The 14,896-nt window shown below is 37.2% G+C and overlaps 1 protein-coding gene across 1 annotated transcript in view; it reads left to right on the top strand.

Annotated features, from left to right (window-relative positions):
* MIB1 (mindbomb E3 ubiquitin protein ligase 1) overlaps positions 1-14,896 on the top strand; it is a 73,553-nt gene that overhangs the window by 14,062 nt on the left and 44,595 nt on the right. Inside the window, 5 exon segments of the mRNA XM_032678674.1 lie at positions 6,713-6,779; positions 10,552-10,756; positions 12,157-12,340; positions 12,654-12,798; positions 13,934-14,067. Coding sequence (XP_032534565.1) covers positions 6,713-6,779; positions 10,552-10,756; positions 12,157-12,340; positions 12,654-12,798; positions 13,934-14,067 — 735 coding nt within the window.

Genomic DNA, 14,896 nt, shown 5'->3' with positions numbered 1-14,896 from the left:
TTTTGCAGTAAATATGTATTTTAGTGTCATGTTTAAAAAGCGTAAACGTATTTAGTGCAGGTCAGCTTTTCTGATGCATGAAGATGCTAAGGATAAAATATAAATCAGTATTGAATTATGTGCTTCATGGTGCCCAGGAGTTCTAAAGAAAATTCCTTATATACTGGCAAAAGGTAATTTAAAGTTGTATGTAGTATTCTATAGTATAACATTAAATCAATGTTTGATATCTTCCCTCCTATATTTGTTTGTAATACATGGAAAAGTAACACAGTTACAAAATCTACATGGAATGAGATACAAATCAGCTGTTGGGTTTTTTTGGGTTTGTGTTTTGTTTTGGTGGGGTTGGTTTTGTTTTGGGTTTTTTTTTTGTTTTGTTTTGTTTTTGTTGTTATGGCTTCTATATTACAGTGTTAAAATTTGTGGACTGCATAGTAGAAGTGCTGTGGAATCACTGAAGATTCCTTCTGGCCTCAGGAAAAAAATACATTTGAGATAAGTTATATTCTGTTTTGAAATAGTTATTCCCATAATAAAAAATACATTTTTTATTTGTAAATCAACTATATTCTGTTTCCAAACTTTTGCCACACACAGAAGTATAAAATATAAATCAAGTTTTGTAGAAAAACAAATATTTGGTCATTCAGTTAACAAAATAGCTTGTTAAAGTGTGTGTGAAACTACATCTATACACAGTATATTTAGGATAATATATAAAAATATATATGCAGATGTACAAAAGGGATAATTTGAGGCTTTTTATGTACTGCTTACATGATTGTAATCCATTCCTACAATAATTTTATATCTGATACTTTTATCAAATGCAAATTTCACTTCAGACAGACTGGATTCTTGGATGTCTGAGACAAAGTCATTTGAATGTAATGCTAAATTTTATAACTGATTAATAACTTGCTAAGTGTACAGTTCATTATGATTATTTACTCCTATTTATGTGCTATTATGTAAAGCTGACTAACAAGCTGTCAGCAAGTTCACATAAAGTTGGGGCAAACTTGTTTTGGTACTTGGAAATTGGTTGAAAAGGTCCAGAGAATGTCGAAAATCAACAATACTTGAGAGCGTGTGCCCATGTAAATACAGCTGGGAAGAGACCCCAACTTGCCAATGAATAACACTTGACTCATGCTAATGGAACTGATTAAAGAAACACAGCTCATTATTATAAGTCAGGGTTCTTGTTTGATAGCTGACAGGCTGCATCTGGTCCTCAAAATTAATCTATCTAGCCCGCCAGCTTTTCCTTGGGATAGATGAGGATTGGCTGGTGGGGCAGCAGGTGCTGGCTGAAAACTTGCATTTATTTCTGGTCAGATACTTGGAGTTTTTGAGTTTGTTGTTGCTGTGCTTACATATGAAGTGGTTGAGAGAGGTGTATCTTTTTTTTTTTTTTTGTGAAGTCTGGCATTTAAATCTGGGAGTTTCTGCTACCACAGGCCACAAATTCCCAAATTGAAATTTGTGTTTATGATGCTGTTAGGTCGAATGACATGTTTGATACATCCTTAGTAAAAAAGAAGTGTGGTTGGGTAATATGATTAATGACACTACTCACATTTCTATATGTACTCAGAATCTAGAGCCAAGCCAAGCTGTTAACCATGTTACCTGCTTTCGATATATGCGAATGTAGCCTTTTGCAATAAAGAGATACATCGTATAGAGTTGGAGAGTTAATGGGAAGATTGTGATGCAGCTTTTTGGGCTTGTGTCTAGGTTTTATTTCTTCATATCACACAGCTGAGAATGTAAAGCTGGTAACTTCTATTGGTTTTCAGTGGAAAATAGTTCCATCAGTAGGAGTGCCCTAAATTAATTTCATTTAGGAATCAGTTTTATGCTACCGAATTTCTTTGCCCTGTACCACTTCCCTTTATTTCTGTGATTAACCTCCCCTTCTTGTTTCTCATTATGGAGGATCATGCTTTCATTTATGTATCCTCTGAAAGAAGCAACTGTAGTTATCATCCATCACAGTGATCTGTAAGCCATCTGTGTTGGTCTGCTCTTTTCCATGAATTCCAAAATAGTTGAGTGCATAAGGGAAATTGAGAAGATTCCTTGTCCCTGTGTAATTGATACGTAATGTCTGTTCATCAGCTTTTATTTGGGTTACCCATAAAATTAATCTTTGAAATTACTCCAGAGGATTTTAAGAATTACTTGTTAACACTTCTTTTAAAAATAAAAACAAAGTAAGTGACTTGGTATACTAAACATTGTGAGTATTATAAAATAATAGAAATATATTTTCTGCTGCAGTTACAACTGTCAGATCTGTAGTGTCAGTCAAATCTTCAGCTCTCTAGTTTTTTGTCTCGTCCCCACTACATTGAAAATGAGGCATTTAGGAAGGAGCAACAAGGATTTTCATTATTTTACTAGTTTGGTGTCCTGTTGCTACTAGGTGCTGAACAAAATTGTTTTAAAACACAAAATCATGAATTTTTGGCCACCTTAATGCATGCAGCAGGTGTTTTTTATTACATGTGATGTAAATTAGGTGTCAGTAAAAAAGTTAAGTGGTCAGTTGTTTTGGAATTCAGAGAAGGATACATTTATGTATACCTTTGAGTATTTATTCTCCTGTAGTCTCAACCAAGTCAAGTTTTTCATCTCTCTGAATTGTGGAGAAAAATATTTCCATTGAGCAGAAATTTATTTACTGATCCTGTTCTGGTTTTATTTGTAGTATTTACTAACAAGGAGGACTGTATCTTCCTTTAAAAAAAAAGTTACACGTGCAAAGTTTTTATAAGTTTTAAATATGTATATTTTTGTATAATATGTATACTTCTATATACATATATATATAAGTATTTCTATTTATATAGTAGAAGGTTATAGACTACTCACTCAGGATTTGTCTGAGATCTGATTTCCTCTACAAGAAACTGATGTTATTGTTTCTGTAGCTCACACCTCCTTGTCATTTCAGTCACTGTCTACCGTCTTCTATTTTCTCCTTTCATTGCTTCACTTTCCTCAGCTTCTTGAAACCGAGAATGATTTGAGTTCATTAAATCTGAAATACAGCATGTCTTACAAACTTTTTGCTGAAACTTATGGATTTATGCAGTCCCTTTTTGCCTTAATCTGGTGCCAAAGGAGCATGCACTGGGCTTTCTCCATTTGCCTCCTAAGGACTGATTCCCTTGCCAAAAGCTGTTGTGAATTTAAAGACTTAAATTGACCTTTACTGGGTGTAGAGGTTTGCTACCTCAAACACCTGCAGCTATGTCACCATTCCTGCTGGTGTATCTGGAAGATCGGTATTAATTTCTCTCCTGATATTTGCTGCTGGTGTTATATGCTATATCAGCGCATCTAGATCAAACATTCCTCTCTTTCTTAGCAGCACACCTAGTTTTCTAGTTAAGTTTGTAGTCCCCCCTCCCTGTCTTTGATGGATGGCAATCTGTATTGATTGGAATAACTTAATAGTTATTCCAGGAGTCAGCTGTCCTTCAGCATCGTTTTTCTCTTCAAGGTCGGGGATGATGGTGCTATTACACCATCTGTCAGCACTGTTGACAGTGCTGTAATGTGCATTTTATCATTCTCTGAAGTTTTTATGAAGATGAATTACTGTTAGTTTTTTTCAGTGGTATAATTGGATGGTAAGTCCAAGTTAACTGTTATATTATCTGTATTTCCCATTTAATTGAGCAGGTCATGGTCTCTCTGTGATCCAGTCACGTAGTGCTGGAGTGCAGATTTTCAGCAAGTCAGAACGTAGGTGCTGGAAGACCAAAGTTCTCCACTGTAGGCAAAACCCATTATTACCCATTGCTGATGTGTATCAGCTGTTACTACTGACCTGCAGGTCCTGCTGTATAGTGTATGGCTCCCATGCTGTTCCTTGAGTTCTTATTATAATGATTTCCTGCTTAACTGGGGCTTCCATCTGTAACTACACAAATTCCATGAAATCTGTAGTTTATTTTTCTGTTTCTTGTTAGAATCCTATTTAGGATTCATTGAATGATTTCTCCACCAAGTTATTGTAGAAAAGCTGGTTTGTTCATCTCTACCTTGTATTTACATTAAACCCAGCCTCTAGTGGTTACGTTTTTTGGTGGTGTCCCCGTGAGTCTAAAACTTATATTTAACACTCTATTGTTTTGCTACATTCCCTTTTGCACTTGCATGTCTCATCTCCAAATAATCTGCTATTACAGTTCATTTAGAAGGCTCAGGGAGACTCATATAATTTGTAGAAATCCCAGTGGGGTTCTCTGATGTGCAAAGCCTGATGTGTCCAGGCTCTGATGTGCTTTTGCTCCGTCTGCACTAGGGGGGCCTCTTGCCATGCAGTCCCCAGGGTAGGATAATGAGGAACTTACCACCATCTCTGATTTTTTTACTTAAACTACTTGAACAGGAGAAAGCTTGGTTTCCTTTTCTGATAAATGTAATAACTGCGTTCTAGAAGGAAAATTGTAGTTGCTTACCCAGCTTTTGTGGTACTGTACAACTAAGTACAGTTTACTGTCTTAAAACTCCAGAATCTTGTTTGGATTTGGTTGTCTTTTTAAAGACATTTGCAGGCCTTTATCATGTTGTTATTACTTTTCTTAGTAGTACTGTTTGCCAAGGTGCTGAAGGAACTCTCTGTATATATAATATATAAGTTAGTTTTGTACTACCTAATCTCTGTCAGAGCCTCATCTTTCTGTGTGTTTTGGGTCCTCCGTCTTTGTTGAAGGCTTATGTAAACAAAGAAAAATACATGTTCCCTTTTTTGCAATACTTAGATCAGACTCTTGTTTTACTCCTTTGCAATATAACATTGACTGCATCATATAAGTGAAAGGAAGACAGATGTGAAGCTGAGGTTGAACACCAAGCTACCACTTGTTCGGAAAACTAAGTATATCATTATACTCCAGAAATAAACTGTGCATGAGGCACAGTAAAGGCAGGGTAAAATGTGAGTGCAGGTGTGTAGATTTCTGGGTTGGTTTTTTTCCTATAAGATTTAAGATACCTTAACCTGCTTCCTAATAATATCTACTGCAAGATAGTAATAAACCTTTTAATGAACATTTTGTTTCTTCTGTTAGGTTTTAGCCATCAGCCTACTCAGTGTATTAACACTTACTGTAACTCAAGCAATCTTTCACCCTGGTTTTGCCTGGCAGGGAGGAGAACCCTCTGTGCTCTATTATTAGTGCTCTGAAGAATGTGAAAGCAGCTCTTGCATGTGTACCCCTGCTCGTCTCCTTCACAGACAGCTGGTTGTTGCCTGACACGGAGGGTTTGTATTCAGTGGGTGACACCCAGTGCTCTCAGGCACATTCAATCCCTGTCTGTCCTGGGAAATGAATGAACTTGCCATCTGGGATGGTCAGCGCAGCCCCTTTGTCTGCGACTGAGTTAAACCCGGCACCTGCCCACCGGGTGGCAGCATCTTGTCACAGGCCTTCTGTGCTGGGCTGAGCAAGGTCTTTCTCTGGTTTCTCAGGGGATTTGAAGAGTGGCTAAATCTCATTATTTTCATCTGGCTGTTTTCACAATTTTTCCAAAGTGGCAGTTCATTCTTTGTAGATCAGGACATACACTGAATTTTGTATTGGTTCTGGCTGCTTAACAGTTAACAGTCACCAAGGGTAGTCTTGTGCTCATCAGTGCCTTGATGATTTGGAAGACTTCAGAGTTTTCATCTTAATGCTTTTGGAGGAGCGCAGTCTATCAATAAATCTGGGGCATGGGAAAAAGAATTGTTCAAGTATTTGTTTAGTTCTGGTTAATTATTTCATTACCACCACCTGTTCTCTACTTCCTCCCCCATCCCGTAGAATATTCTGACACATTTTGCGAACAGTTTCCTGTCTCCTCCTCAACTCATCGTGCAAAAAAATGCCCTTTGTTCAGTGAAAATTGTTATATAGGGAACAATAGCAAATGGAGGTCATTTGGATTTAAGGGTTACACAGGGAAAAGACCTAAAGGAAAGGAGAATTATAGAAACTCCTCTGGCTTTATGAATAGGAGTTGGTTATCACACTTGAAACTTCTTTTTCTCAGATAATATGAAGCAGTCTTTTTGGAGAATGAGCTTTAAAACTTTTCTCTTTAAAAAGATCATGTTTAGCTCAGCATAGTGGGAGGTTTGATTTGTTTTAAGTAATACCCTTGTATTCTGTGTATTCTTAATTGGAAGTTTTTCATTTTGTAGAATTTGAGTGCCAAGTTTTCTTCAAGTTAAACATGGATCTGTCAAAAAATGTTGAGAAGAATGGACAGCACTGGTAAACATTAAATGATCAGTACAGGAAAGGCTGTGCTCTTGAGCACTGACTGCAGATATTTGATTTATTTATTTTTTTGTTTCCTTCCTTGTGTTGACAGAATTCTTTTTAAAAGGAAAGATAACTTTATAGAACAATGCAAAGGAGCTTTGTGTTATTTTATTGTCTACCTTTGAGTTAAAAATGTCTCATCCTTTATAGCCTTTTATATTGGTAAAGATTATTTAAGTCTTGAGAATGTCAAGGCTGATAGATTGGAAAGTATTTGAGATTGTGTGCATCAGTAAGAAATTCATAGGACCTGGTTTTTGTACACATAATTTTCAGCCTTTCCTAATTAAATGTATTTCAGTTCTAGTTTCGTTGACTTGTGTTAACCTGAAGACTCAGTCAGTGAGGACTAAAGTTGTCTCAATCTCTCTCCATAGTCTGACCTGAAATGTGTCCAAGATGCAAAAGGAGGCTCTTTCTACAGAGACCATTGTCCTGTGTTAGGTAAGTTGAAGATTAATTATTAATGTATTATTAATTATTAATTTCTGAAGTGATGATAATTCTGTTTACAAGTCTTAATCTAATTCCTTGCACGAGTTCTTGAAGTATGACCAGCAAACACTATTGTTTTATTGACAGCATTGGTGAAAAGCAGAAAACAGTAAAGGTCTGTTTTGTTTAGAAAAATCACCAGTTGTCCAAGGTGTCCCTTAGCTATTTACTTTCCAACACTTCGTCTACTTGACAGTAAAAAGCGCAGCACTTTGACCTTTGTATCTTGCTTCTGTACTTAAAATTAATTTTGTCCTTTTACTCTGATTAAAAATAGAAAAGTAGTAATAAGGCCTCACTGGTTCTTTATTGTTGTGGAAGGATAGACCCACCCTAATAAGACCTAAAATCCAATCCAGCTATCATGCAAGAGGAACTGCTGGAGCCAAGGTGTTGTATTGGTGTTAATTATGCTAAAACCATCCTGGTTCACCAGACTTTGAATACACATCTGCTTTTTGAAGTCTGATTTGACAGATAAGCTGATAACTGGCCTGGAACTGTGTGATTAGCAGTCAATCACTTTATACTATAAAAGTATAAAGTCCCCTTTCATGCAGTCAGGTTCTCCTGACATAACCCTTCTTGGGATGTATTTGTGGAGATTCCTCCCTTGGGCTGGGGATGCCCCCCAAGGATAGTCCTCCAGGTAGAGAAAGAAAGCGATCTCCCCACAAGCATTGGTATGGATGAGTTACATTAGATCTCCACTTAATAATTACTTCTTTTTGCCCGCTTTAATATAACTGCTTTAATAATTGCTTTGTTGCAGTGTGCTGTACTACTTTATGCTATATTATACTCTACTAGGAGATTTTTAGCACTTACATTGTGTAGTAAATAGTTCTGATTAAGATCTTTTGTCTGATCATTTGTAATAATAAAATAGTTATTTTATATAAATATTCTCGTTTTGTCAATCATTAAAACCTGCAAGGCAGAAGTTGTTCAATCACACCTCTATAATCACTTAAATTTAAACCGTTGACATAATCCGAAGCTAAGATTGGATCCAGCTGCACCTAGACTCCTCTCTGAGAAGGGATGTAGAAAGCAAGGGAGTCCTTTCTGCACCTTGTGACTCAACAACAGGGCTTTTTAATAAATTTTGTCTAAACCCTCTACTCCCACATGCAACAATTGGGGAGGTAACCTTAGGTCCTTATTCAGGCTTACTTTTAGGGTGGCATTGTATTTGTATGCATGAATATTAATCACTAAAGATAGCAGATTATTCTTTGTTAAATTCTTCTCTTCCACTATATTAAGTTTCTCTTAATGGATAACAGTGAACTCAGTTCATCCTTCTTGGCACATGATGATCCATCTTCTCAGTCTGACTCTTTGTTATAACATCTTTTATTAGTTTTCTGAATGTAGTTCAGAGATACATTCAGGCTGGGATTTTAAATGTATGTTTGCATTAAAAACTAGAAAGTTATTTTTTAAACTTTATGATATTTGAAGTAGAGTGTAACTAATACTCCAGAAGGGACCTAATTAGTATGGAGTCATATGTATTTGGAGCAAACTACCGGAAATTGATTTTGTTCAATATGACATTGGTGACCTTGATGAGATAGAATACAATTCCAGATGATTTGCAGGTGATAGCAGGTTGACAGAGGGATGTGGTTGAGTAGAGCTTTATTCCCAAGAGCCTTGGGGAAGTGAAGAGTTTAGTGAATGGAGTTCAATCAGAAGTGTGTTTTTGCACTCTGGTTGAAATAAGCCTCTGTACCTGTAATTCCTAGACTGAGAAGTGAGAAGGCCTCAGTGAGCAGCCTTGCTGAGGACAACCTGGGTGTTGCACTGAATACCAAATTGAGTGAGACAGGAGTGTGCTGTCATTGCAAATAAGGCAAATTTCATAGTGTGCTATATTAGGAGTCTGGTGGGCAACAGAATAAGAAAAGTTGCTATCCTCCTTTTCTCAGTGGTGATGAAGCTGTGTGTAGAATTCCATGTCCTGTTTGTGTCGTTGTCTGGCCATTTCCTCTTCCCTCCTCTCCCAGTTTTTCGAAAACATAGGGAATCTAATGGTGTCCTGCTAAAGTGGTTAAAAGACTGAGAGTGCATGAATTGCTAGGAGAAGGAGCTGGGCTTCGTGAATCTGCTAGGAAGGAGGTTAAGAGGTAATGGACTCACCGCCTATGCCCGCTTGAAAGGGGATTGGAAATAATGGCACTGAAATGTCAGTGGTGGCAAATGTCATAAAACCAAATGGTTGTAGCCTTAAGGCCACCTTAAATGACTCAGGTACCCAAGCATTTTTCCTGTTACAATTACAGCTCTGTATTGCACCACTGGAAAAAGTTACTTGGTCAAGTTGTGGAACCTCAGTCCTTGAGAGCTTTCAGGACTCAGAAAAGCGAATCTACAGCTGTTCTCAGCTGGTTATTAGTTCAGCTTTGTGTGGGATATCAGACTGTGTGACCTCTAGAAATCAATTCCTCTAAATAATGCTTCAGTAATTATTTGCTGTGTTATATCTCTTCCCTTCTTAGGCTCCCCTGAGTCATCAGGGCTGTCGCTGGGATGTTTGCTGTCTAAGGTTTCCATCTAGCAAGTTCTATATCAATAGCTTTTCTGAAGAATTAGACTTTGACTTTGTCCTCTGCAGAAGGGACTGTTTTCCATGTTGTGTTTTTTGCTGTGAAGGCGAAGGTGTACCTTTCCATCTACTGTCAAGGAGTATTCTCTTCCAGGATACAAAGAAGTCAGTCATGGTCATAGAATTTGCAGTTATTGAACATGAGCATTTTTTCATGGCTGTGTTTTTTTTCTCAGCAGTTTCTTCTCCACAAAGGTGTCCCTGCTCATGATGGGAGGGTTGGAACTAGATAATCTTAGGGTCCCTTCTAATCCTAATGATTCTGTGATTCTATAATACTTTTCTTTGCATTCTGTCCTCTGGAGACTTTTAGTGGTGCAGCTAGTGCTGCCAGCATGTGGTGTGGACTTCATGCTCTGGAATCAGTCTCCTTCTAAATAATGTTTTTGTCTTTATATGTCAGGTATTTTGTTTGTACTTGCTTATTGTTATATACAAGGATCCTTTCTTCCTTATTACCTCTTGCTTGGAAGAGCCAAAGCAAGCAAACTCCTCTTGGAGACAGCAGTATTACTAAAGAAACTCTGCTCACCTACTCCTTTGCCACTGATGTTGCCATTGAACTCAATTTATGTGACTTCTGCCATTGTCTCTTCTGCTGTTCCATGGATGGCACCAGATACCATCTTTTGGTTCTGGCCGTGAGGGGGCCTGCAAGTGTGTTCTCTCATTAGTTAACACTGGTTGATATGTGTGAATGTATGCCATTTCCCTCCAGCTAGTGAATTTTTGCTGTGACATATCTTTTGAAAGCAAACGTTGTCCAGGGAGAAGGTTTTAATTTTAAATTTGCAGGATTTTTTTTTATGTTGTCACTTCCTCAGAAAGTTAAAAATTGTCGTCATTGGTCATTTTGGACATACTCGTTTAGCCAGTACTTTTTCCTTGCTCAGGTACTGACCCAATTCAAAACTTTCTGTGGACCTTCTGCTTATCTTTCAGTCTCTGAGTGGCACTCTGTGTATGACACTCTCAAAATTATCAGAGCTTTTAGGTATCTAGATGTCTAGCACCATATGATAGCTGTTACAATCTCAGTTAGAGCTCATAGTGTAGCATTTGCCGGTGTTGTAAACATTATTTTTTTTTTTTTGTATTCCATTTCAGGTGAGCAAAATGGTAACAGAAACCCTGGTGGCCTGCAAATAGGTGACCTTGTAAACATCGACCTTGACTTGGAAATTGTGCAGTCATTGCAACATGGTCACGGAGGGTGGACTGATGGCATGTTTGAAACTTTAACAACAACTGGAACAGTTTGTGGCATTGATGAGGATCATGACATTGTAGTGCAATATCCAAGTGGCAACAGGTTTGTTATATAGCCTTCGTCATTGCTTCTCACAAACTTCCTTTGTCTTCAGCAATTGTGGTCACTTGGTGTCAGAAACTTTCTCTGTTCCTTTTAGATCTGTTAAGATTTCCTTCTACAATGTGTAATGAGGAAATTTATCACCTTTAAAGATGCTCTAATGGGAAAAGGAAACTTGTTGACTCTCACTTGGTGAAAATTGAGTCCAAAATAAGAAATTATATTCTAGACTATCTCATTTCTAACATTTAGTGTTTTAGGCAGTAAATTCTATTTTAATTATGAAGTATCTATCCCATGGTTTCAAGCAGAATGGTAATAGCAATTCATTGTGGGTTTTCTGGAAAATTTGTTAAGAGAACAGGTGACAAACTTCCGGGGCATCTTGTCTAATACAGAGTCACCTTGGTGTGATCTATATCTAGCCTTTTATTATTCAAAGGAATGTTAGTTTATGTAAATAGAGACCAAGAACAGGAGGTCTTGATAAAGCCAAAACCACTTCCCGCAAGCAGTTTAGGTTGGAATTTTGATTAGATGCATCCACGCTAACAGGATTCAAACCCAGCTGTCCAGCTGGATCTAAGCTGATATGTCCACATGGTTTTGTATTGTCTCAAGTTATCTTTAAAAAGCAGCTGGTGAATGGAATATCATTTCAGTTGTATGTGATTGACCTGTTCAGTTTATCTAGAAAGGATTAACAGCGCATTATTCATTCAGGATTTCTCTCAAGATATTGTTTGTTAATATTGCAAACTAATGCAAAATAATGCTGTTTTCCCATCTAAAGGGAAGCAAGTGGCTTTTCTTCTGGCAGTCATGGCAGCAGAGCCAGTGAAAGGAGCCTCTCTGTATTGTGGTCTCCTCCCTGACTTAACAGCTAAATGCCTCTAAGTCACTAACATTTATAGTAAAAATTAGGATAGTTTGATTTAAAATTGAGGTGTATCTAGGATATCCATTTATCTGAAGAGTATTTTTAAAATTGAATGTTGCAGCTTTTGACCTGGGAGGGAGGGGCCAAAATTCCATGTTCTTCCCATGTTGTTTCCTGACAGTCCAGTCCTTTGCAAGACAGCTTGGATCTTCTGCTTTTCAACCAGAGTCTTTTCTCCCTGGAAAAACAAACAAACTGTATAGCTACTTGCTTGCCTTTAGGCAGGATATTTCTTAATTGCCTTTACAAATGTACATCTCTGAAGATTACCCTCGAAATATTCAATTAATGAGCTACAGACAAGTTCATGGACAAAAAAATGGTTAACAACAAATATGCCATAGTATGCAAGTGCAGAAAGTTTGTAGGCATACAAGCAGAAACTTGTCCAGCAGATAACTTTTAAGCATATATTTCACTTTATGTGTTTAAGTTCTACTTTAAATGATTCATTGTTTAGGTGGACATTTAATCCAGCTGTCCTCACCAAGGCCAACGTTGTCCGAAGTGGAGATGCTGCTCAAGGTGCAGAAGGAGGCACCTCTCAATTTCAAGTGGGTGACCTTGTTAAAGTGTGTTATGACTTAGAGCGAATCAAGCTTCTTCAGAGAGGCCATGGAGAGTGGGCTGAAGCAATGCTTCCAGTAAGTGGTTGTGTGTTTAGATTCGTAGAATGGTTAAAGCTTGTATGGTATTTCTAGTTATGATTGGTAATAATACCTGGAGGCTGTGGGAGTCTAAAAGTGATTTTCTTCTAAGTTAGAGAAAGTGTATTTCATCAAAGGCAGTGTAAAACTTGCTCAGATGTAGCAATCTGCTCAACCTGATGAAACTTAGCTAAAGGTATTAGCAACTGCACTATTAAACAATGGACTTCATGAAATTTATATAAAACGTTCAGATTTCTAACTATTTTACTTTTAACATTATTTGCATTTGATGTTTTCTTTAATGTAGACTTTAGGTAAAGTTGGTCGGGTCCAGCAGATCTATTCAGACAGCGACTTAAAGGTAGAGGTTTGTGGGACATCTTGGACCTATAATCCAGCAGCTGTCTCAAAGGTGGCATCAGCAGGATCTGCTATAAGTAATGCATCAGGTGGTAAGTTTGAAGAATAAACAGGAATGTATGTATGTCAAATAATTGTGTTTAATTAAAAATCTATTAATAAGTACTAGTCCATAGTTTGTATGCAAGGTTAATAATAGACTTGGAGTTGAGCTAATTGAAGTTGTACTTCAGAAAGATATAAAAAAAGTTTGCAGTCAATATGGAGATGTTTGTTGTTATTGTGATCAAGTACTTCTGTGTGGTCACAGTGCGGGTGTATCTTTGAAGGTTTGCTCTAAGGACTTAAAAATTTAAATAGTTGGAAGGGAGATTAGACTTAAATAGGGACCAAGGCATGAAGAGGGTATTACTGACAGTAGCAAGCAGACTCCTTGTTTAATAGGTGGTGTGAGATGGCAAGCATAGGTGAGGAATCTGTTACAGGTGGTTACTCGGAATAATTTTTCTTTGAAATTTCTATCTTAAAATCTAGTCAGATATCCTTTGACTAATTATAGTGGTAGTTTTTTGGGTCTGTGTAGTCTCATTCAGTTTTGTTTAACGTGCTCTCATTCATCTAATAAAAAGGCAGAGAGACTGTCCAATGTGTTTTATGTTCTGTTGGCTGTTTCACAGATCAATTAAACCAGAGTTTTTCCTTTTTTTGGTCATAGCTGGTTGTTTTTTCCTTTTCAGATATTTGCTTTAATGCCAAGAAACCTTTCTACATAGTTTTCTAGATTTTTTTTCTAGGGAGGCATAGATACAGTGAGTTTTCTGCAATAAAGGCAAAGTCACAGTGGCCATGAAACTAGCTAGAACAGTAATACAACTTAGTGTTTCAAATCACAGAGGACAGGATATACCTGAAGATAGAAAATATGTTATAGCAATACATAAATTCATGTTTTACTTCATCCATTCTGTATTTTGTGGGAGAGAAGCTATATGTAGTTCAATCAGCTTTGATTTGAAATGTCTGATGTGAAAGGCTCAGCTACCTAAAGAGTATAGCGGTCCAGTTCTTAGTTGGAACTCTGTGATATTTTACAGCTGCCATTTTATGGTAGTTTGTGTATTACTATGTATGTGTTGTTAGAAACATGACAAATGTGACTGGGTTTTTTTTTCTGTTCTTGTGGGATTATAATGGTAATCTTAGTTGTCCTTTGTTTAACAATTACAGAGAGATTGTCCCAGCTATTGAAAAAATTATTTGAAACTCAAGAATCTGGAGATCTTAATGAAGAATTGGTTAAAGCTGCTGCCAACGGAGATGTTGCTAAAGTGGAAGACTTGCTAAAGAGACCAGATGTAGATGTGAGTGGTCTGTTTTGGGAGTACCTCTTTTGGGGACCTGTAATACTAAGAGAAGTGAAGCTGTCCTGAATACTCCTTGCCAGTCAGTAGTGTGTCTGCTTAGAAGTAGTACAGTTAGTTCCAGTGTCTCTTTTCCCATTTGTTGACCTATGAAATGTGTGTGGGCTGTGTGAACATAGAGCTGTACATACTTTTTTGCTAGACAAACTTTGTGTTGTTCTGTCTGCAATGAATTAAAATACCTTTCAACCTCTGTCTGCCAGAGTTGGTTCAGAGAACCACTCACTCACCATTAGTGAGGGATCTTCAAATTCTTTTGTTTCAAGGGGGATAGAAGGAGGGTAGATTTGGGGGGATTTTTTTTTTTATGCTGCTGTTGTGAGTTTTCATCATGTTTTATTAACTCACAAGGTAGATCATCTAATCTGTTCTCTGTCAGATTCTTTTTACCAACTTGTCTAATCACCTAGTGTTGAAGAGTCTAAAAGAAAATGCTTAATAATTACAGGACTTGATTCAGGGAATTCAGATTTTAAAGTCACAATCAGGTATTTTTCTCACTACAGCAGTAGTAATTCTTGCAGATAAGAGACTTCTTCAGTTCTGAGGACTGATTTGTAAAGATTATGCAAAACACAGTATTTTGTTCTGACTGATTCCTGTTGCCATAAATTAGACAATGAAGTTAAATGTACTGTGGAGCAGAGGACTGGTATAAATCTCAGACCTGTTCTCAAAAATCTTGCCTTTACAGTAGCCCAAAGATGAAAGTTTTTAATCTGATTATCATTAATGTCTTAATGTTTGAAATAAATCCGTTTTTTCTTCT

Source organism: Chiroxiphia lanceolata, chromosome 1 (genome assembly GCF_009829145.1).
Source record: "Chiroxiphia lanceolata isolate bChiLan1 chromosome 1, bChiLan1.pri, whole genome shotgun sequence".
Classification (NCBI taxonomy): domain Eukaryota; kingdom Metazoa; phylum Chordata; class Aves; order Passeriformes; family Pipridae; genus Chiroxiphia; species Chiroxiphia lanceolata.
This window is presented reverse-complemented; position numbering and strand designations above follow the sequence as displayed.